Source organism: Uloborus diversus, chromosome 9, assembly GCF_026930045.1.
Source record: "Uloborus diversus isolate 005 chromosome 9, Udiv.v.3.1, whole genome shotgun sequence".
NCBI classification, from domain to species: Eukaryota; Metazoa; Arthropoda; class Arachnida; order Araneae; family Uloboridae; genus Uloborus; species Uloborus diversus.
Genome location: NC_072739.1, coordinates 80,882,694 through 80,906,576, shown reverse-complemented (window position 1 = coordinate 80,906,576; position 23,883 = coordinate 80,882,694). Strand labels below are relative to the sequence as shown.

Sequence of the window (23,883 nt, the reverse complement as noted above, 5' to 3'; positions counted from 1 at the left end):
GTTTGCTTTTTTTCCATTAGAATAAAATAGTTTTCTATTTTTAGATTGAAGTTCAATCAAGGGAATGCATGTGAGCCTAAAGTTAAGTAGTGCAGTTTTGTGAATCCAAATTTAAAGCTTAGAATGCAAATGAACGTCCAAGACAAATCAGTCTTGCGAATATTGGGAAAAGACATTTAATTACATTTCACATCTGAAAGTACATTTGAGGACTGATACTAAAGAGAAACCACATTCTTGTGAAATTTGTAAAATGTCATTTTCTGAGCTTGGAAGTCTAAGGAAGCATTTGAGGACACATACTAAAGAAAAGCGATATTCTTGTGAATTATGTAAAATATCATTTTCTCAGAGTGGAAATTTGAAAGTCCATTTGAGGACACACACAAAAGAAAAACCATATTCTTGTGAAATTTGTAAACAGTCCTTTTCTGAGAGTGGAAGTTTGAAGTGCCATTTGAGGACACACACTCAAGAAAAACCCTATTCTTGTGAAATTTGTCAAAAGTCATTTTCTCAAAGTGGAACTTTGAAAGTCCATTTAAACACACATACAAAAGAAAAACAATATTCTTGTGACATTTGTAAAAAGTCATTTTTTTATCGTGCAAGTTTAAGGGTGCATTTGAGGACTCATACTGAAGAAAAGCCATATTCTTGTGAAATTTGTAAAAAGTCATTTTCTGAGCTTGGAAGTCTAAGGAAGCATTTGAGGACACATACTAAAGAAAAGCAATATTCTTGTGAATTATGTAAAAGATCATTTTCTCAGAGAGGAAATTTGAAAGCCCATTTGAGGACACACACAAAAGAAAAACCATATTCTTGTGAAATTTGTAAACAGTCCTTTTCTGAGAGTGGAAATTTGAAATGCCATTTGAGGACACACACTCAAGAAAAACCCTATTCTTGTGAAATTTGTCAAAAGTCATTTTCTCAAAGTGGAAATTTGAAAGTCCATTTAAACACACATACAAAAGAAAAACATACAAAAGAAAAACCATATTCTTGTGACATTTGTAAAAAGTCATTTTCTTATCGTGGAAGTTTAAGAGTGCATTTGAGGACTCATACTGAAGAAAAGCCATATTCTTGTGAAATTTGTAAAAAGTCATTTTCTGAGCTTGGAAGTCTAAGGAAGCATTTGAGGACACATACTAAAGAAAAGCGATATTCTTGTGAATTATGTAAAATATCATTTTCTCAGAGTGGAAATTTGAAAGTCCATTTGAGGACACACACAAAAGAAAAACCATATTCTTGTGAAATTTGTAAACAGTCCTTTTCTGAGAGTGGAAGTTTGAAATGCCATTTGAGGACACACACTCAAGAAAAACCCTATTCTTGTGAAATTTGTCAAAAGTCATTTTCTCAAAGTGGAACTTTGAAAGTCCATTTAAACACACATACAAAAGAAAAACCATATTCTTGTGACATTTGTAAAAAGTCATTTTCTTATCGTGGAAGTTTAAGGGTGCATTTGAGGACTCATACTGAAGAAAAGCCATATTCTTGTGAAATTTGTAAAAAGTCATTTTCTCGCAGTGGAAGTTTGAAAGAGCATTTGAGGACACATACAAAAGAAAAATCATATTCATGTGAAATTTGTAAAAAGTCTTTTTCTCGGAGTGGAAGTTTGATGAAACATTTGAGGACACATACAAAAGAAAAACCATATTCTTGTGAAATTTGTGGAAAGTCATTTTCGGAGAGTGAAAGTTTAAAAAGGCATTTGAGGACACATACTAAAGAAAAACCATATTCATGTGAAATTTGTAAAATATCATTTTCTCAGAGTGGAAATTTGAAAGTCCATTTGAGGACACACACAAAAGAAAAACCATATTCTTGTGAAATTTGTAAACAGTCCTTTTCTGAGAGTGGAAGTTTGAAATGCCATTTGAGGACACACACTCAAGAAAAACCCTATTCTTGTGAAATTTGTCAAAAGTCATTTTGTCAAAGTGGAGCTTTGAAAGTCCATTTAAACACACATACAAAAGAAAAACCATATTCTTGTGACATTTGTAAAAAGTCATTTTCTTATCGTGGAAGTTTAAGGGTGCATTTGAGGACTCATACTGAAGAAAAGCCATAATTCTTGTGAAATTTGTAAAAAGTCATTTTCTCGCAGTGGAAGTTTGAAAGAGCATTTGAGGACACATACAAAAGAAAAATCATATTCATGTGAAATTTGTAAAAAGTCATTTTCTCGGAGTGGAAGTTTGATGAAACATTTGAGGACACATACAAAAGAAAAACCATATTCTTGTGAAATTTGTGGAAAGTCATTTTCGGAGAGTGAAAGTTTAAAAAGGCATTTGAGGACACATACTAAAGAAAAACCATATTCATGTGAAATTTGTAAAAAGTCATTTTCTCAGAGTGGAACTTTGAAAGTCCATTTAAACACACATACAAAAGAAAAACCATATTCTTGTGACATTTGTAAAAAGTCATTTTCTTATCGTGCAAGTTTAAGGGTGCATTTGAGGACTCATACTGAAGAAAAGCCATATTCTTGTGAAATTTGTAAAAAGTCATTTTCTGAGCTTGGAAGTCTAAGGAAGCATTTGAGGACACATACTAAAGAAAAGCGATATTCTTGTGAATTATGTAAAATATCATTTTCTCAGAGTGGAAATTTGAAAGCCCATTTGAGGACACACACAAAAGAAAAACCATATTCTTGTGAAATTTGTAAACAGTCCTTTTCTGAGAGTGGAAATTTGAAATGCCATTTGAGGACACACACTCAAGAAAAACCCTATTCTTGTGAAATTTGTCAAAAGTCATTTTCTCAAAGTGGAACTTTGAAAGTCCATTTAAACACACATACAAAAGAAAAACCATATTCTTGTGACATTTGTAAAAAGTCATTTTCTTATCGTGGAAGTTTAAGGGTGCATTTGAGGACTCATACTGAAGAAAAGCCATATTCTTGTGAAATTTGTAAAAAGTCATTTTCTGAGCTTGAAAGTCTAAGGAAGCATTTGAGGACACATACTAAAGAAAAGCGATATTCTTGTGAATTATGTAAAATATCATTTTCTCAGAGTGGAAATTTGAAAGTCCATTTGAGGACACACACAAAAGAAAAACCATATTCTTGTGAAATTTGTAAACAGTCCTTTTCTGAGAGTGGAAGTTTGAAATGCCATTTGAGGACACACACTCAAGAAAAACCCTATTCTTGTGAAATTTGTCAAAAGTCATTTTCTCAAAGTGGAACTTTGAAAGTCCATTTAAACACACATACAAAAGAAAAACCATATTCTTGTGACATTTGTAAAAAGTCATTTTCTTATCGTGGAAGTTTAAGGGTGCATTTGAGGACTCATACTGAAGAAAAGCCATAATTCTTGTGAAATTTGTAAAAAGTCATTTTCTCGCAGTGGAAGTTTGAAAGAGCATTTGAGGACACATACAAAAGAAAAATCATATTCATGTGAAATTTGTAAAAAGTCTTTTTCTCGGAGTGGAAGTTTGATGAAACATTTGAGGACACATACAAAAGAAAAACCATATTCTTGTGAAATTTGTGGAAAGTCATTTTCGGAGAGTGAAAGTTTAAAAAGGCATTTGAGGACACATACTAAAGAAAAACCATATTCATGTGAAATTTGTAAAATATCATTTTCTCAGAGTGGAAATTTGAAAGTCCATTTGAGGACACACACAAAAGAAAAACCATATTCTTGTGAAATTTGTAAACAGTCCTTTTCTGAGAGTGGAAGTTTGAAATGCCATTTGAGGACACACACTCAAGAAAAACCCTATTCTTGTGAAATTTGTCAAAAGTCATTTTCTCAAAGTGGAGCTTTGAAAGTCCATTTAAACACACATACAAAAGAAAAACCATATTCTTGTGACATTTGTAAAAAGTCATTTTCTTATCGTGGAAGTTTAAGGGTGCATTTGAGGACTCATACTGAAGAAAAGCCATAATTCTTGTGAAATTTGTAAAAAGTCATTTTCTCGCAGTGGAAGTTTGAAAGAGCATTTGAGGACACATACAAAAGAAAAATCATATTCATGTGAAATTTGTAAAAAGTCATTTTCTCGGAGTGGAAGTTTGATGAAACATTTGAGGACACATACAAAAGAAAAACCATATTCTTGTGAAATTTGTGGAAAGTCATTTTCGGAGAGTGAAAGTTTAAAAAGGCATTTGAGGACACATACTAAAGAAAAACCATATTCATGTGAAATTTGTAAAAAGTCATTTTCTCAGAGTGGACATTTAAGAATCCATTTAAAAGGTCATTCAAGAGAAAAACCGCATTTTTGAGAAATTTAAAAAGGCATTTCCTCAGAATAGAAGAGCTTTCTGATGACGCACACAAAAGAAAATCGGTATTCGTGTGATGTTTGGATACTTCACATTTGATATACCATTCGAGGACACATGCTAAACAAAAAACATATTCTTATAATTACTGTTTAAATAATTTAAATTCCAGTTAATATTTGAAAATACCTTGGAAACTCATTAAGAAACAAACAAACAAAAAAAAAAGTTTAGGACATTTGTGAATGCTCACTAAAGAACCACATTTGTGTTTTTCTTTTCTTTTTAAATATTTTATGAGAGCGCATGTTGAAAAGACATTTCAGAATAAGCACCAACACAATAGCAGAGTGTTGTAATTTTTGTCAATTCACCTTTGTGAGTTTTTTTTACTGAAAACTGCTTTTGAGAGTGCTTTCTTCAAAGAAGCCATTATTGTTGTGATAAAATGAGCATTGCTGTAAATTTAACTATGAAAGTATGTCCGTGGATATATCATAAAGAAAGATCTTGTTTCTAGTGATGATTTTTACACATCATTTACTTAGTATGCGTATGAAATGGCAAATGATATCGGAGGACATCCCGTCGGCCTTAAAGACCCTTTGCCTGTTTTCCCGAATTAAGTTCCGGCAACGCAAAAGAGCCAATTTGGGAATTCCCGATCGGAGGTCCGGCAATTGTATACTTTGTGTTTCCATTTCCTGAAGCGCAAACTCGGTTCGTCCTACGTACAATATGCGACTAACCATTTTCTTCGCCGAGATTACCCTTCCATCAACCACCAGTGGGTTTAACAGTTGGAACTTTTACTTTAATGGAAGAAGAACAATATTTTGAACTACTTTTTGATGACAATTTGATTCACACCATCATGGAAGAGTCGAATAGATATGCGCAATAACGAATTGAAAGTGAACATTTGAATTCAAAAATTGCATCAAAACTTGTTGCCTCCAAAGAGGTAACGAGTTGAAATGAAAGAATTTCTTTCACACACTTCATGTTTTGATCAGGACAGACCAGTTTTGAAACACCATTCTTGGACAATTTTCTGACCTGTGAAAGACTAATGTTGATGATAAAACAAATATTAAAAACGGATTTTTTTCTTTTTTTTTGACGTGCTTTTCTCAAATTTATTTCACAGGTATGCAAATAAATAAATTTGCACGAAAGTTTTCAGCAACACTGTTGGTTCATTATAGCATGATCTGCTTGCTGTGATGCCTGCATGGAGGAAAAGGAAGGTTTACAATGGATGTAAAAAATACTAAAAATGACAAGTGGTGCAGAGTTACTCCAACAATTGTGGAGTTTACTTTCAAAATAGATTATATCCACTTTTTTAAATTTTTTTTTTTTTTTTGAGCAATCATGATTGCTCTTTGTCCTCACTTGACTGTTTTTGGCATTCCTATGATTTTATTTTCCCCCCAGCACCCTCCGCAGCATCACCGTCGACCGGCTCATCACGATGCTGCACCTCTAGCAAATCATATGGTCAATATCCTACACACACGCATACACATTACACACACACACTCATGCCTGCACACAGACAGAAACACAGGCCTACACACACACATATACGCCTGCACCCAGACACTAACACACGCACCTACACACTAACTCACATACACATATATACACCTACACACTCATACATACACCAACACACTCATACATACACCAACACACTCATACATACACCAACACATACATACACAAACACACACCTACACACAACTACCCACACACTCATGCCTGCACACAGACACAAACACATATGCCTACACACAAACACACACGCCTACATATACACACACACTCGTGATTGTGAATAACATAATTTGAATTCAAGATGACAAAATTCAAATTAATTTATTATTATTTTTTTTTCAGAAACTTTAATATGAGCCCTATCGACCCATTAATTTCTTTCTCCTCCAAGTGGTTTATATCTACTGTAAAAAATGCGTAAGCATTGGTTTTGCCACCTAAATGGCGTATATCCATCCCCTTATTTCTCGCCAGGTCTTTCACATCAAAGTGGAACCTATCCCTTATTTGCCGGTACCCACTCATTCGCTTTCATATCAAAAAGGCACATATCCAAATTTGAATTTGCCACTTTTAGTTCAAAATTAGTTCACAAATAAAATAGAGGAGTGAGGTGCTGACTGAGCATTTCCAATCAAAAGTGATACCTGTCCGTATTAAGAACAGGGTTCGTACGCCCTTGAAAACCCTTGAAAAGTGCTTGAAAAAAAAGTTCATTTTCAAGTGCTTGAAACCTTGAAAAAGTTTCTTGGTGTTTAAATTCTTTCAAAAATCGTCGGATTGTGCTTAAAACTTTTAATAAAGTATTTTACTAATGCTATTTTCTGAACATGCGTTCGATTTGCAACATCGCGAAAAATCGCTTCCCTGTTTGGGATTTCAATCCTTTTCCATCTTGTAAATATTTTGAAGTTTTTTACAATCGGAAGCTATTTTGACGTATAGTACCTCAGATTAGTTTATTTTTTGTTTAATTTCCATGTCTAAAAAAGGAATTATTTTGTAAACCATAACAACATTGAACTTTCCTGAATTTCGCGGAAAATTTCTTTGTTTTTTGAAATTTCAATCTTTTTACATCCTGCAAATATTTAAATATTTTGGCTAATCGATTGTTATTTTCGCATATACTACCTCAGATTACCATATTTTATGTTTAATTTTAGTAAAATATTAATAAATTTATTTTATGGAAAACATGCCAATGTTGAACTTACTCAGACTTCGCGGAAAATTGCTTCTCGTGTTTGAAATTTGAATCTTTTTGCATCTTCCAAATATTTAAATATTTTGGCTAATCAGATGATATTTTCATACATGCTACCTTAGATTATGTTTAATTTTATGATGTATTTTATGTTTAATTTTAGTAAAAAATTAACAGGGGTCTGGCCAGAGGATATTTGGGTCCGTTAACGGACCCTTCACAAAAATGCGATCAACCAAAACGGACCTTTCACAAAATCCTGATCAAACAAAACAGACCCTTCACAAAATTCTGATAAACAAGATCGGATCTTTCACAAATTGTTTATTGAAAGAGCAAATTTGAAAGCAAAATAATGCATATTTCTGTGTATAAACCGACAATTTTTGGAACTTTTTTTTAAAGTCAAATTAGAGGGATCAGCTTATACAAAAACGGCTAATTTTGGAAAAAAAAGAAAAAAAAAAAAAAAAAATCGGCACTCCTGCGATGCTTCTGCAAGGGATAAATAATTGCTACTGCCTAATAAATATAATGGTTGTTTGTTTTATCACATCTAATTAGCAGCGGTGTTGTTGTCAATTTTTCTGAAAAGGCATTGGTAAGCACTTTTCTCCCCGCTCATGATTTAATAAACAATGTTAAATCCCTTGCATACATTAAAGTAGAGGGCGCGTTGGCAGTGTGCGTCAAGTAGGTGCGCACACGTGCCCCTATGTCATAAAAACTGATTTTGATTATTTTTGCCAGTTAGTTGTTAGTTTTTGTTGGTTGTTGTCAGTTGTATTTTCTGTTAATGGTTAGGGCGGTGTTTTCAGTTTCTTAAGTTCATAGTATGATTTTATATTTACACGTTTTTAATAAATGTATTGTATTGTTCGAAATGAGTTTATTGCCTATTGAAATACAGTCCACATAACCTACACAAGAGCATCGTACAGTTTGGTCCGTGCGACCAGGATTGAATTACATTGGAACTGAATTGTGTTTCAGTTGTGATCTGTTTTTGAAATTTGAAAGAAATTGGAAATTTGCAATGACGGAACCTGCAACGAAAGTTTCTGATTTAACAATACTGAATAGAAAACGAGGAGCCATCAAAGGCCAAATTACTAGGATTGAAAATTGTGTCAATGCTGAAACTCCGCCCGATTCGAAAGTGTTAGAATTGAAATTGTCTTCATTGAACAACTTGAAGGAAAAGATAAATTCCTTACGAAATGAAAGTTTTTGTAGTCTTCCAAATGACAAAGACGTGGAAGATTTTGAAGGAACCTTAACAGAGGTCGAAGATTATCTAGAAGAAACTGAAGTAAGTATCTTCAATTTGTTAAAGATTCAAAATACTTCAAGTAGTAAGGCTGAAAAAGTTAATAGCGAATCAATCGCGAATGCTAAAATCAAGCTACCAAGTATTTCATTACCGCATTTTTCGGGAAAATATACCGAATGGTTAACATTTAAATCGCAGTTTATTACTTTAATTGATAGTAATAAACAACTGTCGGATTCCCAAAAACTGTTTTATTTGCAGTCGGCGTTGACAGGAACGGCGAAACAACTGCAAAATATTGATGATTCATATTCTTCTCTGTTTGAAGCATTAAAAAATAGATATGAAAATAAAAGATTGATTGTTCAAAGTCATATATCTGAAATATTAAATGCAAACAAATTAAAGTGTGAAAATCCTAAGGATTTGCGTTATTTAACGGATAATTTGCTTAATAATTTAAGAGCTTTAAAACAATTAGATTTGAATATGAATACTTTATCAGAAGTAATTTTAATGAATGTTATGCTGCAACGGCTTGATGAAGAATCAAGAAAGGTATTTGAAATGTCTTTGGATTGTAATGATCTGCCAAATTGGGAAAAATTCATTGAGTTTTTATTGAAACGTATTCAAGCGCTAGAGAATGTTCAACGTAGTGTTCCCGTTGCAAAATTTAAACAAGAATGTATACCTAAACAAAAAAGTTTCGTGTTGCAAAATAACAATGTTGTTTGTCCTGTATGCAATGAGAATCATTTAACTTATAAATGTAAGAAATTTCTAGATTTACCTGTCCAAGAAAGATTAAATTTAGTTCGTAAATTGCAATTATGCTTTAATTGTTTAAGTAAACATAGAAGGTCAGAATGTTCTAGGTTAGATTATAAATGCCGAATTTGTTCGAATTCTCACCATTCTATGCTTCACGGAGCTAATTTCGCAAAGGTAGATTTTGATAAAAGTAAGAATCCCAAAACGTTTGTGAATAATTCCCGACATAACGTAAATTCGCGTTCAGAGCAATTTAGTACAGTAAAGGCATTAGAATCCGAGGAACAGGTTTCGAATGAAGAAAATAAAATCGGTGCATGCGGGAATAGTAGTCGGGATTCGCAGAATTGTTTTACTCAATGGGGAAGTCAGTCAAATGTTCTGTTGTCGACTGCAGTTATTTATGCGAAAACTGCAGACGATTCCTTTTTGCCCTTTCTTACAATTTTAGACACAGGATCTGAAATTTGTGCCTGCACACAGGAAGTTGCAGACTTGTTAAAATTAAAGAGTCGGTCGGTTAACTTTTTAATTACGGGATTGAATGGAGCGGGTTTAAAAGTTAAAAAAGAAATAAATGTGATTATTTCAAATAAAAGTAAGAGCTTTCAGAAAACTATTAAAATGCTGGTAATACCCAAAATTACGAATTTGACCCCATCCAAACATCTTGATATTTCCAACCTTAAACTTCCACAGCATTTAATGTATGCTAATCCTAACTTTTTCAAACCGCAGCGAGCTCAAGTTTTGTTGGGTGGCAATGTATTTTATGAGTTATTGCGAACGGGACAAATTAAAGTGAAAGACAGTTCGGTAATTTTGCAGGATTCAGTATTCGGCTGGATTGCTACGGGAACACTTAACTATAGGGAAAACAGAAATTTTAAATGTTACGTAGTAGAGGATAAAACTGAAGCAGCTCTAAAGCAATTTTGGACTCTTGAATCTTTTGGCATTAAAGACGATTCAAAACGCTCAGATGAAGACGCCGCTTTAGAAGTTTTTAATAAAACGGTACGCTATAACAACGAACGATATGAAGTTAGTTTTCCTTGGAAGAAAAATTGGAAGGAATTAAATGACAATTTTGAGGTAGCAGAAAGGCGGTTTCAAGGTTTAGTCAAGAAAATGAAACGCGATAAGACTTTGTATATTCAATACAGTGAAATTTTGAAAGAATATTTAGCGAACGGAATAATTGAAGAAGTCAAGGAACCTGAAAAACGCATTGATAGACCTGTTTTTTTATCTTCCTCACCATGCAGTATTCAAGCAACAAAGTGTTTATACTAACTGTAGGATAGTTTTTGATGCTAGTTCAAACGACGTTGGACAACTGTCACTAAATGACTGTCTTTGGTCTGGTATAAATTTGAACCCGCATATTTTTCAACTGTTGATTTACTTTAGAATGAACAAGATTGCCATGTTATCGGATATAGAGCGTGCGTTTTTGCAAATATCTCTAAACGAGTTTGATAGAGATGTGGTTAGATTCCTTTTTGTTAAACATGATCCTAATAAGAATGACAATGTAGAAGTAGTAGTTTATCGTTTTTTACGTCTGACATTCGGAATAAATGTGAGCCCTTTTTTGCTGTCTGCAACCATTAAAGAACACATCAAAAAGTATGAAGAAGCCTATCCCGTTACTACTGAAGTACTCAATACCTGTTTTTACGTTGATGACCTTGTTACTGGTGCAGACAATATAAAGGATGCTTTAAAAATTTCTATCGAAGCAAATAACATAATGAAAAAAGCTAGTATGAATCTCCGCAAATGGATTTCGAATGATGAAGTGTTGATGAAAATGTGGGAAGAACGAGAATTTGATATTTTACCGAGTAATTTCTCAAATAACTGTAACGAACCAAGTAAGGTTCTCGGACTGCCGTGGGACATTAAGGAAGATACTTTCGCTATAGAAGTAAAGGATTTGCTTGAATTTATCAAGACCGGAAAGAATACAAAACGATTTGTGCTGCAAGTAGCAGGTAGAATATTCGATCCTTTAGGATTTGTGACACCATACACCATCAGAATTAAGTGCCTGTTTCAAGAATTATGGATTCGAAAAATTTCCTGGGACGCTGAGCTGCCAGATGACATTTTAAAAATCTGGAATCGCTGGTGCTTTGAACTTCCTACCTTGTTAAAACTCCAAATTCCCAGAAACGTCCTTGATTGTGCAGAACTTTCAAGTTGTGACATAGAATTGCATACCTTTTCGGACGCCAGTCCTAAAGCTTACGGTGCCGTCGTGTTTGTACTGATAAGATCTGATGACAAAGTTATTGTGAACTTTCTTACATCTAAAAGCCGTGTGGCTCCGTTAAAAAAGATTACTCTTCCAAGAATGGAGTTGCTAGGAGCTTTACTTGCTGCTAGATTAGCAAATGAAGTTGCAAATGCGTTGAAGCGGAAAATATCCCCTCCTATGTACTTTTGGACAGATTCTCAAATAGCACTATACTGGATTAGAGGTTCAGCTTTGAAGTGGAAAACCTTCGTCTGCAACCGTGTGAAGGAAATTCAGGAACTTACAGACCCCGATAAATGGTTCTTTTGCGTAAGTCGTGACAACCCATCTGATGCTTTGACGAGAGGTATCAGTATCGATCAGCTGTTAGAAAACACAGCTTGGTGGTATGGCCCTACATTTCTGAAATCCGTGAACATTTATTCTACTGATCATCTTTCAGTGGTTCCCGAAGAGGGAGCAATCGATAAAGAACTAAAACCGAACTTAAAAACTGAACCAAATGAACATTTAATGAACTTGATTGCGAGAAATGAAAATTCTGTTTTTGATTGCATACTTAATAAGTCAAATAATTATATGAAACTTATTCGTATTGTAAGTTTTCTTTATAGGTTTATTTATAATTGTAAAAATCCAAAGTCCAAGAAAATAGGTCCTTTGTCTATTGATGAATCTGCTAATGCAGAAAATTGGTTAATACGTTCTCTCCAGGAAGGTGAGTTTTCTGATGAGTTTAAAAGGTTAACAAATGGTAAACAAGTTCACAGCAGAAGTAAACTTTCCTCTTTAAATGTGTTTTTGGATAAAAATAAAGTAATGAGAGTAGGGGGGAGACTGTCCCACGCAGATTTATCTTATGCAACCAAACATCCTATGGTTTTACCTGCAAAACATCCTTTAACAAGTATAATTTTAAGAAATGTTCATCTTAAATATCTTCACGTAGGTCCCCAAGCTCTTTTACATCAAGTTAGACAAAAATTTTGGCCGCTAAATGGCAGGAATAGCTGTAGGAAAATTGTTCGTAACTGTGTGATCTGTTTCAAAAACAGACCTGTTACTGTTAGTCAAATCATGGCTGAATTGCCTAAAGACCGGGTAAATCCTAGTTATCCCTTTTTTGTCACTGGGATAGATTTTTGTGGTCCTTTCTTTATCAAATTTAAAAACCAAAGGAAGGGTGTATTAAATAAAGTGTATGTTGTTGTTTATGTTTGTCTAAGTACTAAAGCAATACACCTGGACTTTGTAACTGATATGACTACACAGGCTTTTATAGCAAGTTTGAAACGTTTTTTCGGCAGGCAAGGAAAATGTTCAAAAATCATTACCGATAATGCTAAAACGTTCGTTGGTGCCAATGTCGAAATCAAGCGATTGCAAAAAATGGTTAGAATTCCTGATGAAATTTTGTCAAACTATTTTCTAACAGAAGGTATTCAGTGGAATTTCATTCCTCCTAGATCGCCCAATTTTGGTGGCATTTGGGAGGCCGGGGTGAAATCGTTCAAATTCCATTTAAAAAGAGTGATTGGCAGTCAAAATTTAACCTTAGAAGAATTTATTACAATTTTGTCAGAAATCGAAGGTGTTTTAAATTCCCAGCCTCTCATACCAATGTCATCAGAAATGGACAATTTTGAAATATTAACACCAGGTCACTTTCTTATTGGCAGACCTATCACTACCCTTAGTGAACCACAATTGATTGATGTTAAGGAAAACACCCTTTCTAAGTGGCAAAGAATTACCAAATTTAGTCAACAAATTTGGAAGTTATGGAAAAGGGATTACTTAACCCATTTACAACAGAGAAATAAATGGAGATTTAGCAAAAATGATGTTAAAACAGGGACTCTTGTTCTCATTCGAGAAGAAAACTTGCCATCGACAAAATGGTGTGTTGGCAGAATTATTGAAACGAACATTGGTCGTGATAATAGAGTTCGAGTAGTAAAATTATGTTTGCCAAGTGGAAGCACACTAGTAAGAAATGTTAGAGATGTTTGCATTCTTCCAGTTGAAGAAAACTGTTTAATTTTTATATATAGCTTTGGAATTAGGAGGTTTATTAGTTTGTGCTTGAGTAAGTAATGTTTAATTTGTTCATGTTATCAACTGTTATTTTGAACTTTTTGTTTGGAATGTTGTATTGAAATAGTAATTTCAATCGCGGGGGAGTGTAAAATCCCTTGCATACATTAAAGTAGAGGGCGCGTTGGCAGTGTGCGTCAAGTAGGTGCGCACACGTGCCCCTATGTCATAAAAACTGATTTTGATTATTTTTTGCCAGTTAGTTGTTAGTTTTTGTTGGTTGTTGTCAGTTGTATTTTCTGTTACTGGTTAGAGGCGGTGTTTTCAGTTTCTTAAGTTCATAGTATGATTTTATATTTACACGTTTTTAATAAATGTATTGTTCGAAATGAGTTTATTGCCTATTGAAATACAGTCCACATAACCTACACAAGAGCATCGTACAAAACAATAATGATATATATCTGCGAAATGAACTTAGAACTGCAAAGGGATAGGGGAAAGGGAGGATATGGGTGGGGGAAAAAATATGATCGCTTCATATAGGGTTACCAACTTCAAAATCATCACCACTTAGCGTCTGGCGTTGAACCTTTATAATGACTTGATTAGAAAATATTCTCATCATTTTACCAGCTTGTCAATATTTGCGTTTATATGGTTGCGGTGCGATGTTTAATTGTTATTTTGGGAGGAAAAATTATATGGGTTTTGATTTTTCGATGCTAACAAGGATGATTAACTTTAAATAAACTCTTTTAATTACCGGTTTTTTTTCCTTTAGATGTCTACATTTTGAAAAATGCAATCTTTTAACATCCGATTATTTTTGCGTCAACTGTGTCCACAAATATTAATGAAATGTTTATCATAGGACTCTAAAATGCAATTTTAAAATTGATTTTATCAAAAATATTTCTTTTACAAGCCGTTTTTATACTTTTGGTGCCTTCACTTTGAGAATTGCGATCTCTTTGCATCCGCTATGGGAATTCGATTTTTCGAATTTTTGACGATTATTACGCTTTGTTAAGAGGTATACAATTAAAATATCTTTTTGTTTTTGTAAAAATCACGGAATTTATAAGTTTTAAACGAAATTCTGTACTTTTTAAGAGTGTCTTGGGTCAAAAAGTTAAATGCTGAACCCTATTCTGATTTTTTTTTTTTTGGGGGGGGGGGGGGGGAATTTATTTGATTTTTCACAAAATTAATTCATTTTTCACAAAATTATTTGATTTTTCACAAAAAAAACGGACCCCTGATTAATGAATTTATTTTTATGGGAAACATGCCAGCATTGAACTTAATTCGTGACAATTTGCTTCTCTTGTTTGAGGTTTCAACCCTTTTGCATCTTGTAAATATTTTTATATTTTTTTGGCAATTAGAAATTATTTTGACACATGCTACATAAGATTAGCTTGTTTATATTATTTTTAATAACTAAAAAGTTAATTATTTTTGTTTTGTTTAATGACATATATACTTACTTAATTTTGCAATTTTGATTTTAATTTTTATCATTAGCTAATTCTTGGTTATTACAAATTTTTTGAAAAAAATATTTAATTTAAGCGATTGAGCACTTAACATTTTGACTTAAAGTTTGTATTTTAATGATAAAGTTGAGTTATACAATTTTGTAAAGTTGAATTTATAAGTACATCATTTTTTTATGTCTACTAAAACAATAATAAGGTATATAACATGGGTGATTGTGTTTTGGTTATTCACTGGAAATCCAGTAGAGTTTGTTATGCTTTCACCTCCCTACTTCCAATTTTCCCCCTTTACCTCAAATATTCAAAATTACTACTTTTATTGGGTTGTCAGGCATTTGGAACAGCTTACCAGGTAAATAGGTTAAGGAAGGTCATTGATATTCATTGGGGTCAAATAAATTGACTAGGACCAACCTAGTTAGGCCCTTTGCTTGTTGCTGGTTATCAACAGCCACTTATCTGTGCAATATTTTAACTTCAAAAATTATTTGAACATAAGAAATGAATTTTATATGTATCAAAAGTAGTTGCTGTGCACATGTATATTTAAGTAATAGGGGTCTTAGTTTTAAAAAATAATCCCCCCCCCCCCGATTATCTCAGTGAAACTTACAGGTGATTTTGTATGAAATCGATTGATTTATACTTTGATACCCATAAATAATTATCAAAAGTCTAATACTATTAAACTTAGTGCAACCGGAAATTACCTTCTGGGTTGTGATTTTGATCCTAACCGCCCTTATATGTGTATGAACCACTATCAATCAAAACCTCCTCTAGCAATTCCATTGAATTTAGGCATTTGGTTTCTTCTGATAAAAATTAAAATCACTCAGGATAGGTTTTTTTTTTAAACATAAATATTAACTTGCATATTCTATAAAAAATTCTTCTTTGAATGTGAAGATTTCAAAATTAAACCTCGTAGGTGTTGTAAGGAAAGGTTGGCTTACCTTTTCTTATCTCAATAGGCAGCGGTGTGATAGTTGAGTTTTCTGAATTCATAAAGAAAAGTCGATAGACGAGTAGACGAACAACACGTAAAGATTTAATTAGGAATGACTAAAAACTAAAAAAATGTACACATATTATAAAATATATTCCATACGGCACAAAAACAGATACACACACACTATATCAAGAGAACAAAGAACAAACTATTGAGGGGGAAGAAGGGAATTGTGGGAAGGATAAGTAAGACGTCAGAGTGGCCTTGGCCTTTCGAGATTGTATCGCTATGCAGAAATGATTTACCTATTTGAATATATGATTAGAGTACAACAGTAGAACCTGCTCCTCTTTATGACCAAGTTTTTCAGACATTTGCAGAAAAACTTTCAACACAGTGGATCTTTTTTTCATCAGAGTCTGTTGATGTAGAAAAAGCAATTTTGTTTTTCTTTACTTTTTACTTTCTTCTATATCTAATATATAGAAAATAGTATTGGATTTGTGCAAATTTTCGAATTTTGACGGATTTGAACGTTTTGAGGTGTGCTGAGTCCATTTCGACTATTTTTGGAAAATGTCTGTCTGTGTGTGTGTGTGACCAGTTTTTTGTGGCCGCTCTACAGCAAAAACTACCGCATGAAACCGAACGAAATTTGGTAAACATATGTGCCCCTATGTGAACTTGTGCCCATTGGTTTTTGGCGCGAATTCCTCCAAGGGGGGTGGAGCAATGGGACGTTTTTTGAGTTACACCTGCTTGCTATTCCTCAGGAAGTAACTGGCGGGATCAAACAAAATTTGGTTTACATGTTGCCCCTAACAGAAGCAGGTGCTGATTCAATTTTGGTGTCAATAGCTCAAACGGGGGTTGAGTTATAGAACGTTTTTTGTCGTCAATTGTGACTGCTGTATCTCAAGAAATAACGAACGGAATGAAACAAAAAATTTATTTTGGTGTCAACAGCTGAAAAAGGGGGTGGCGCAATCGAACGTTCTCTTTTTCCATTGTGAGTACCCTATCTCAAGAAGTAATGCTACGTTCTGGATGAAATTTAGAATAAATGTGAATCCATATGTAAACAGGCTTAGGTTCAATTTTGACGCCAATCTCTCTAAGAGGTGTTGTTTTTTTTTTTTTTTTGCAAATAATTTTTTTTTTTTTGCATTAAAAATAGCTTTATTAATGCAACAATAAGAAAGATAAATCGTAATAGATTGTCGTCTGCGTATTTCTCGTGGTTTAATTGTATGGAAATGATCGGAAATATTATCTCAATGATTTAAAATTTTTAACTGTTGCCATCTTATGTTTGTTAACAAATAAAATATTTAATTAATTCAAGCAAGGCTTTTAAAATAACTTTCAGTTTTCGCTCTTTGCTTTGCTTTTGCAATAATTCAGACATTGGGATGGTCGTCAAGTTTTTGCATGTGTAATTTTGTTTTTGTTGGGAATATTGCTTCCTCGTCAAGCATGGGGAGGGATCAGAAAAAAAGAAGAAAAATATAGAAGAAAGTTTCGTGATGGCCACAACATACTAGTTTATATTATTAACCTATTATTTATATGTTTGCGTTGAATGAAATCTTCATACAATATTTTTAGTACAAATTTATGATATTGCCTTGAAAAAAAATTTTTTTGCCTTGAAAAGTACTTGAAAAGTGCTTGAATTTGTTTCTCCCTTAAGGGTATGAATCTTGATGGAGTCAAAAAAATAGAATATTAAAATTAAAATTTGAAAAACATTTTTAACGAAACAATATCTATATTTTGTATTTTCATTTTGCCAGAATCACATCTTTAATCTTTTCAGGTTTAAATTCCGAAAGCTGTTTACATTCAAGGCTACTGATATTGTTTCCATATCCTCTCTTCAATGCAGCAATGAGTTCAGCTTTGTTAGCGGGCTCTAGGTCTTGAACCTTTTCTTTAGATTTGATGTGGTCACAATCTTTGAATGATATTGATATTGGTGGGGTTGCTTGGCCAGTTTAATATCGAAATCCTTCTTTCTGCTTAAAATCTGTGAGTCAATTTATAGATGTGATACCTGCATGCCCGATTTGAAACTGAATGACACCCATATTCTAAAACCCTTTTATTGTTATTTTTTAATTTGGAACAGGATGAAATTTTCATTTTCTAAAAGTAACTTATTTTTCAATTTTTGTGCAAGTCGATTATGCCCAGTTAAGCAGGAGTTGACAGTATATTCAGTTTGAATACATAACAAATGCAACAATATTTAAATCAGTGGTGCCCAACCTACGACCCGTGAAGCTGACCCTTAGGGCTCGGTGTTTTATTGTTTTACAAATGGAAAACCACCAATAATCAGAAATTGGTCAGGGTTCGTTTTTTTTTGAGGGGGGGGGGGATTTTTTTTAATCAAAAAAGTCGGATTTTTAAAATTTAAATCAGATTTTTTTTAATGTTTAAAAAATTGTAGATATTAATTGCTTTACATATTTCATACAATCGATGAATCTATTCAGCTTACTTCTAAAATTAAGATAAGTTCTCTTCTCTAACTATTCAATAATATTCTAAGATTTATTAATATGTTATAATGCTCAGATAAGATGTTATTTTGTTTTATGCTGTGCTTAAAGATAAGGTTTCCATTATCATGTAAGTTTTTAGTGTAAAATAATATGTTGAACAATTACTTTTCTGAACTGTATGGTGTGTAAGAAAAACTCCAAATTTTTATTTTGTTCTAAACTGTAATTTTGGAATAAAAGGAATATTGAGTGAAGAAATAAGAGTTAAAATCTGTTACACACACAGAAAGAGGGGTCTATGTAGTTTTGCATGTTGAAGTTAAGACTGTATAATGTAGAGTGCAGTAAAATTTAGAGCAACACATTCTAAAAATTCAAAATTGGTTTATAAAAATAAAATCAACTCATTTAAATTAATGATTTTGTTAAAAAAATCACTTGATTGAAATTGATTTAAATCAATTTTTTTTTAAATCACTTGATTTAAATCAACAAACACTGGTTTCTAGGAATCAGATTATTATTTTAATAAAATTTGCACTAAGTAATGATAAATAAATTCTTGGTTTGCACTTTTCTTTCCTTTTTCATGTTTTCCCGCTACTATGAAATTTGTAAAAATATTTTGAAATTTTTATGCGTTCTGGTCTGCGAGAATCATTTTAATACCAGACTTGGATAAAATGAAAAGCTTTCTGCAAACACAAACCCTAACTAGATAATTTTCTGCAAATAATTATTTTGTGTGATTCACCCTTGAATAAAGAATTAAATTTATATTCAAATATGACAAGACAAAAATTAGAAGTGCTTTAAATCTTTTTTTTAATTTGTACAATAACATATTAGTTTGCTTATTTTTCACCAACCAAAGAAAACTGCCAAAACCATTATTTTTTTCACACATGTGTTTTAAAAGGCTTTGGCAGAAATAAAATGGGATTTTTTAAAATTTTCCCTTAAAAAACATTAGCAAATTAAAAAAGATTTCTGCAGAGCCAAAAAATTTCTGTGAACGCCGTTCAAGCGTTCGTCTATATTATGCAAGACTGTTTCATACCAGGTGGCCCTCGGGTAAAAAGAAGTTGGGCACCACTGTTTTAAATTCTTACAAATTAATAAAAAATAAAATTGTTTTGATGATTTGGGCTGTGATTATTTTTTTTTCCCTTTTGTTAAGTATTTTTACATCTGGAATATTTTTGTCAAAGTTTTTTTGTTTATGCCAAGATTGTTGTCTGGGGAAATGTTAAGTAGTCAAGAAAAAATACCAAAATGAATGGAGGAAAACTAGTAATTCATACTATACTGTTAAATTACACAAATTTCTCAGCATTCTATTTAAAAGGTTGTTCAGTTACTTTATCTTCCCTCTAAATTTGTCTACAGAAGTACCAAAGGTCACTTTTAAATTAATACAAATACAACGACCAGCAACAGGCTCTGGGCCCAGCTAGACTGGTCCTAATCAATTTACAATCCCCAGTGAAGATCAGTGGCCCTCTTAAAACTATCTACTCCCTTGCTCATTACCACCTCTTCCGGTAAACTGTTGGGTCATTCCATGTCAGTTCAACCACACCCCAACACCCACCATCTCAGATTTCAATGAAACTTTGTATACTTCTATGGTTCATAGTCCTAAGTAACCTCCTAAAGTATTTCTTCTCTATTAAAAATAGTTTTTATTTTATGACCCTTCAAAGTTTTGAGATTTTGCGTTAGTTGTCATTCACAGTTCTCTCAGAATGAACTGCAGCTGTTTGCAAAAAAATTATTTCTCAACAACTAAAGATAAAAAGTTTTTGAAAATTTTCACATTATACATTAAGACTTCAAGCACTTTAGAAAAAAATATATAAAAAATCTAAATTTATATTCAACAACTAAAAAAAATTAACAAACTAAAAATTTTAAAAATTTTTCAATAAAAAAATGATTTTCAAAATTTTAATTTTTTGGCATGAGGGTCTAAATTAAAATAATTTATATATTTTTTTAAATGATCAGTAACATGTGTGCTAACATATAAAATGAAAATCTTTAGGGGACTTTGAGGGATTCTGCCCCCTTGCCCCCTTATTTTGATAAAAGAAAAAAAAATCGATCACAATCTTACAATCTTAGCTAATTACTAATAGCATCAAAGAAAATTTGAATAATGACATACATTGGTGTTTGAACCCAAATTTAAACATTTTAGTACTCAAGATTTTTTTGAATTGAAAGTAGTTAATTAAATAAATTAATAATAGACAATAAAAACAGGTTATCGCGAAATTCGAAATTTTCCTACAACAATTTATGCATACTAAAAATTATTGTTTAGTATGCATTAAGACAACATAGAAATTTAAAAAAAAATCATCTAATTCTAATTTATAACTAAGCAATTAATACAAAGTATTACAAATCCTATAAATACCAGCTCATAGTTCTTAAATTCCTTCTAAATTACGTCTGTTTTCCTACTAAGAAGATTAGAACAAACGTATGTCATTCTAATTGTTGTGTTGTGTGTAATCAGATCTAGGCCAAATACAAGTAAAAATTTGATATCTGTCCAGTAATGATTTCTCTAACCAACTGGGCAAAGAACGGACTAAAAGACAAATTCAAAGCTAGACACTTCTAGTTCGCAGAGCTTTTAACTTGTATCATTAATCTAATATCAAACTGAAACATGGATTTGTTTTCCGCTCATCAAACAGATTACCCCAGAAAAGTTCAATTTCCCATGCCTTCTCCAAAAGATTTTTCTGTATTCGCTCCTGAAGGGTGGTATGTTGTTTAAAGTCACTTTTTTATTTTATACAAATGATTTACAAACATTCTACTCTAAATATTCCTGTTTAAATACAGTGAAACTTCAGTAACTGGATGCACTGATAACCCCTGTGACTGGACATTTGTTTTTCTTAGGGTTGGCTCAGTGCCAAATTCAATGGCTGAAAATCTATCTAGCTTGACACACATTTGCGAGAACCCCCTATCAGTCTGCACCCAATTGCTATTCTAGTTCAATTTTTGCTACCAACATTCTTCCATATTAACTTTTTCTCAGAGTTTTAGGAAATCTCTTTTAGAGAATTCTGTCTTTTATCCAGGGGAGTAAGCAACCACTCTGTGCTATTACTGCAATTCTAAAAGGATAGCATAAAATATACCAAACTGTAGAGAAAGAAGGCACCATTATACCTGTATTCTAAATAAGTGTGAGCAGGACTTTTTATCTTTAACAGACATGACTAACAAGAACTTTTATCTCTTTTCAACAATTATGTATTTATTCTTCACAATATATTCAAATATATTATTGATTTTACTATATACTTTTCAAAGAAAGAAAACGAAAAGAATAGAAAATTCCTTTACTAAAATTAGTTTTCATAATGTGAATATTAAGCATCAGTAAGTAAGTGATACACACAGAAACTCTTTAGGAATTAAAATTTTGGAACCCCAGCAAGTTGACATCCACTTAAGTCAAAATTTTTTCATGTTTCCTTGGTTTGTCGAGTTATGGAGGTTCCGTTGTAGTTTGAATTAGCACATTTTATACCAATTTCTTTTCTCTATTCTATTTATTGCACTTAATTGCATTGCACTAGTGTACACCCCCAAAAGCAGTTGAGGAAAAGATGCAAGTTATGTTGGGGGGGGGGGGGATCCGGACAAATATTGTTTTTTTTCCCTTGCAAATACTAATTTGGTTTCTTATTCACATTAAAAAATATATAAAAATCCATTGAATATGAGAGATGCAATTTATTTCCTCATTTGCTATGAAGGGAGGGGGGAAGGTAATTTACTTTATTTAGAACATATTATTACTAAGCAATCAGGCTATTAACTTTTAAGGGGTGTTAACTGTAATTTCAAGAAATGAAAAGGATGAATTTGTTGCTGTACATCAGTAACATTAAAATGAAAAAACAGTTCCACTATAGTAATTTTTCTCAAACATAAGGGTGGCGGTGGGAGGGGGGGGGGATCCTGAAAGTGCTAGAAACTGCATGATTATGAATTGGTGTTAAGACTTAATTTTTGTTTTCCTTTGTCTTAACTAAAATGCAGTAATCTGTATGCAGATATTGTTATCTGTAGCTTTTAAATTTCATGATATCTTATTTTCAGAATGTCTATATTTTAAACAATTTTTAATTATTTCAAATTTTTAAAAAAGCTTGAATATTAAATTTATATGTCTGACCTCAATATTAAACACACTTTATATATAATTTTTTTTAAAGTAATTGTTGGGAACTCTGTTTTCAAAGACATAGAAGAGCTTTTCTCCATGATGCTTTTGTTTTTTCTGAAGGGGGGGGGGCAGAATCCCTAAAAGACCCATAACTTTTTTCATAGGGGAAGTTAGGACACATACTCATGATCATTTTTCATTGTTAAACATGATTTTTAAAACTGACCCTGATGTTAAAAATTTGACAATGGCTTTTTTCACCAAAAAAAAAAAAAAAAAAAAAATCAAAATTCTTCTTTTTCCATTTTTTTAAAAATTCTTAGTATAAACCAAGATTATTATAATATTTTTAATAAAAATATTCAAAATCTTAGCATTTTTTATGAAAATTTCCAAAAAGGTAAATTTATTAGTTGCTAAGAAACAATTTTTTTCCTATTAAACAACAGTTCAGTTTGAATGTCTTAAAAATGACAAAAAATGCAAAATCAAAAAATTTGATAAGTCTATAATATCAAAATACATTGAGATTGAAAGAAAAAAAACTAAGGGGCTGATTTTTACCACAAAATAAGGAAGTATACCAAGTTTCATCAAAATCTGAGATGGTACGTGTTAAAATCCCATTTTTACGATAGATTTGAGGTAGAACTACCCCATATTTTAAGTTATTTCAAATGAAAAGAAGCTTAGATTTTTTTTACATTTGAGTTCAATGTTTCAACACACTATATATTTGAATTTTTGTCGTAATTGCTGAGAATTCTGTTTTTAAGAATATGGAAGAGATTGTATGATGTTTGCTGCTTTTTTTTTCAGAATGGGGGGGGGGGGCAGAATCCCTCAAATTTTAAAATTTTCATTTTAATAATTTTTTAAAAATTTCTCATTTAAACTAAAACTATTAAGATATTTTGTATCAACATGTTCAAAGTCTTTACATTGTGTGCAAAAATTTTCAAAAAGATTATAGCATTAGTTACCAAGAAACAATTTTTTTAATAAACAACATCTTCTCAGTTTAAGTGTCTCAAAAAATGATAAAAAATGCAAAATCGCCAGATTTCAAAAAGCTATAAAATCAAAATGAATTGATATTGAAAGAAAAAAAAATTAGGGGGTTGCTTGTAACCATAAAGGGATGAAGTATACCAAGTTTTATCAAATTCCGATACGGTGGGGTGTTAAAATCCCATTTTTGTGGTTGATTTGACGTGGAATGACCCTGTTCCAAGGTTCCACTACCCTGCTTTGTCCTTCAAAATATATTATATAATATATGAAGGACAAAGTTATACTAA

At 32.2% G+C, this 23,883-nt stretch overlaps 1 protein-coding gene across 9 annotated transcripts in view; it reads left to right on the top strand.

Annotated features, from left to right (window-relative positions):
- Positions 1–23,883, top strand: part of LOC129229310 (uncharacterized) — a 72,311-nt gene that overhangs the window by 25,752 nt on the left and 22,676 nt on the right. For 2 of the 9 annotated variants that reach the window (XM_054863594.1, XM_054863595.1), the window contains exon 1: positions 11,657–13,463. The exons of 4 other annotated variants lie outside the window; for them this stretch is intronic. In XM_054863594.1, the coding sequence (XP_054719569.1) occupies positions 11,888–13,463 (1,576 nt within the window). In that variant the 5' untranslated portion in view covers positions 11,657–11,887. Of the gene's footprint in view, positions 1–11,656; positions 13,464–17,687; positions 17,900–23,883 lie in introns of those variants that run through there. 3 more of the 9 variants (XM_054863593.1, XR_008581080.1, XR_008581082.1) reach the window with 3 other exon arrangements.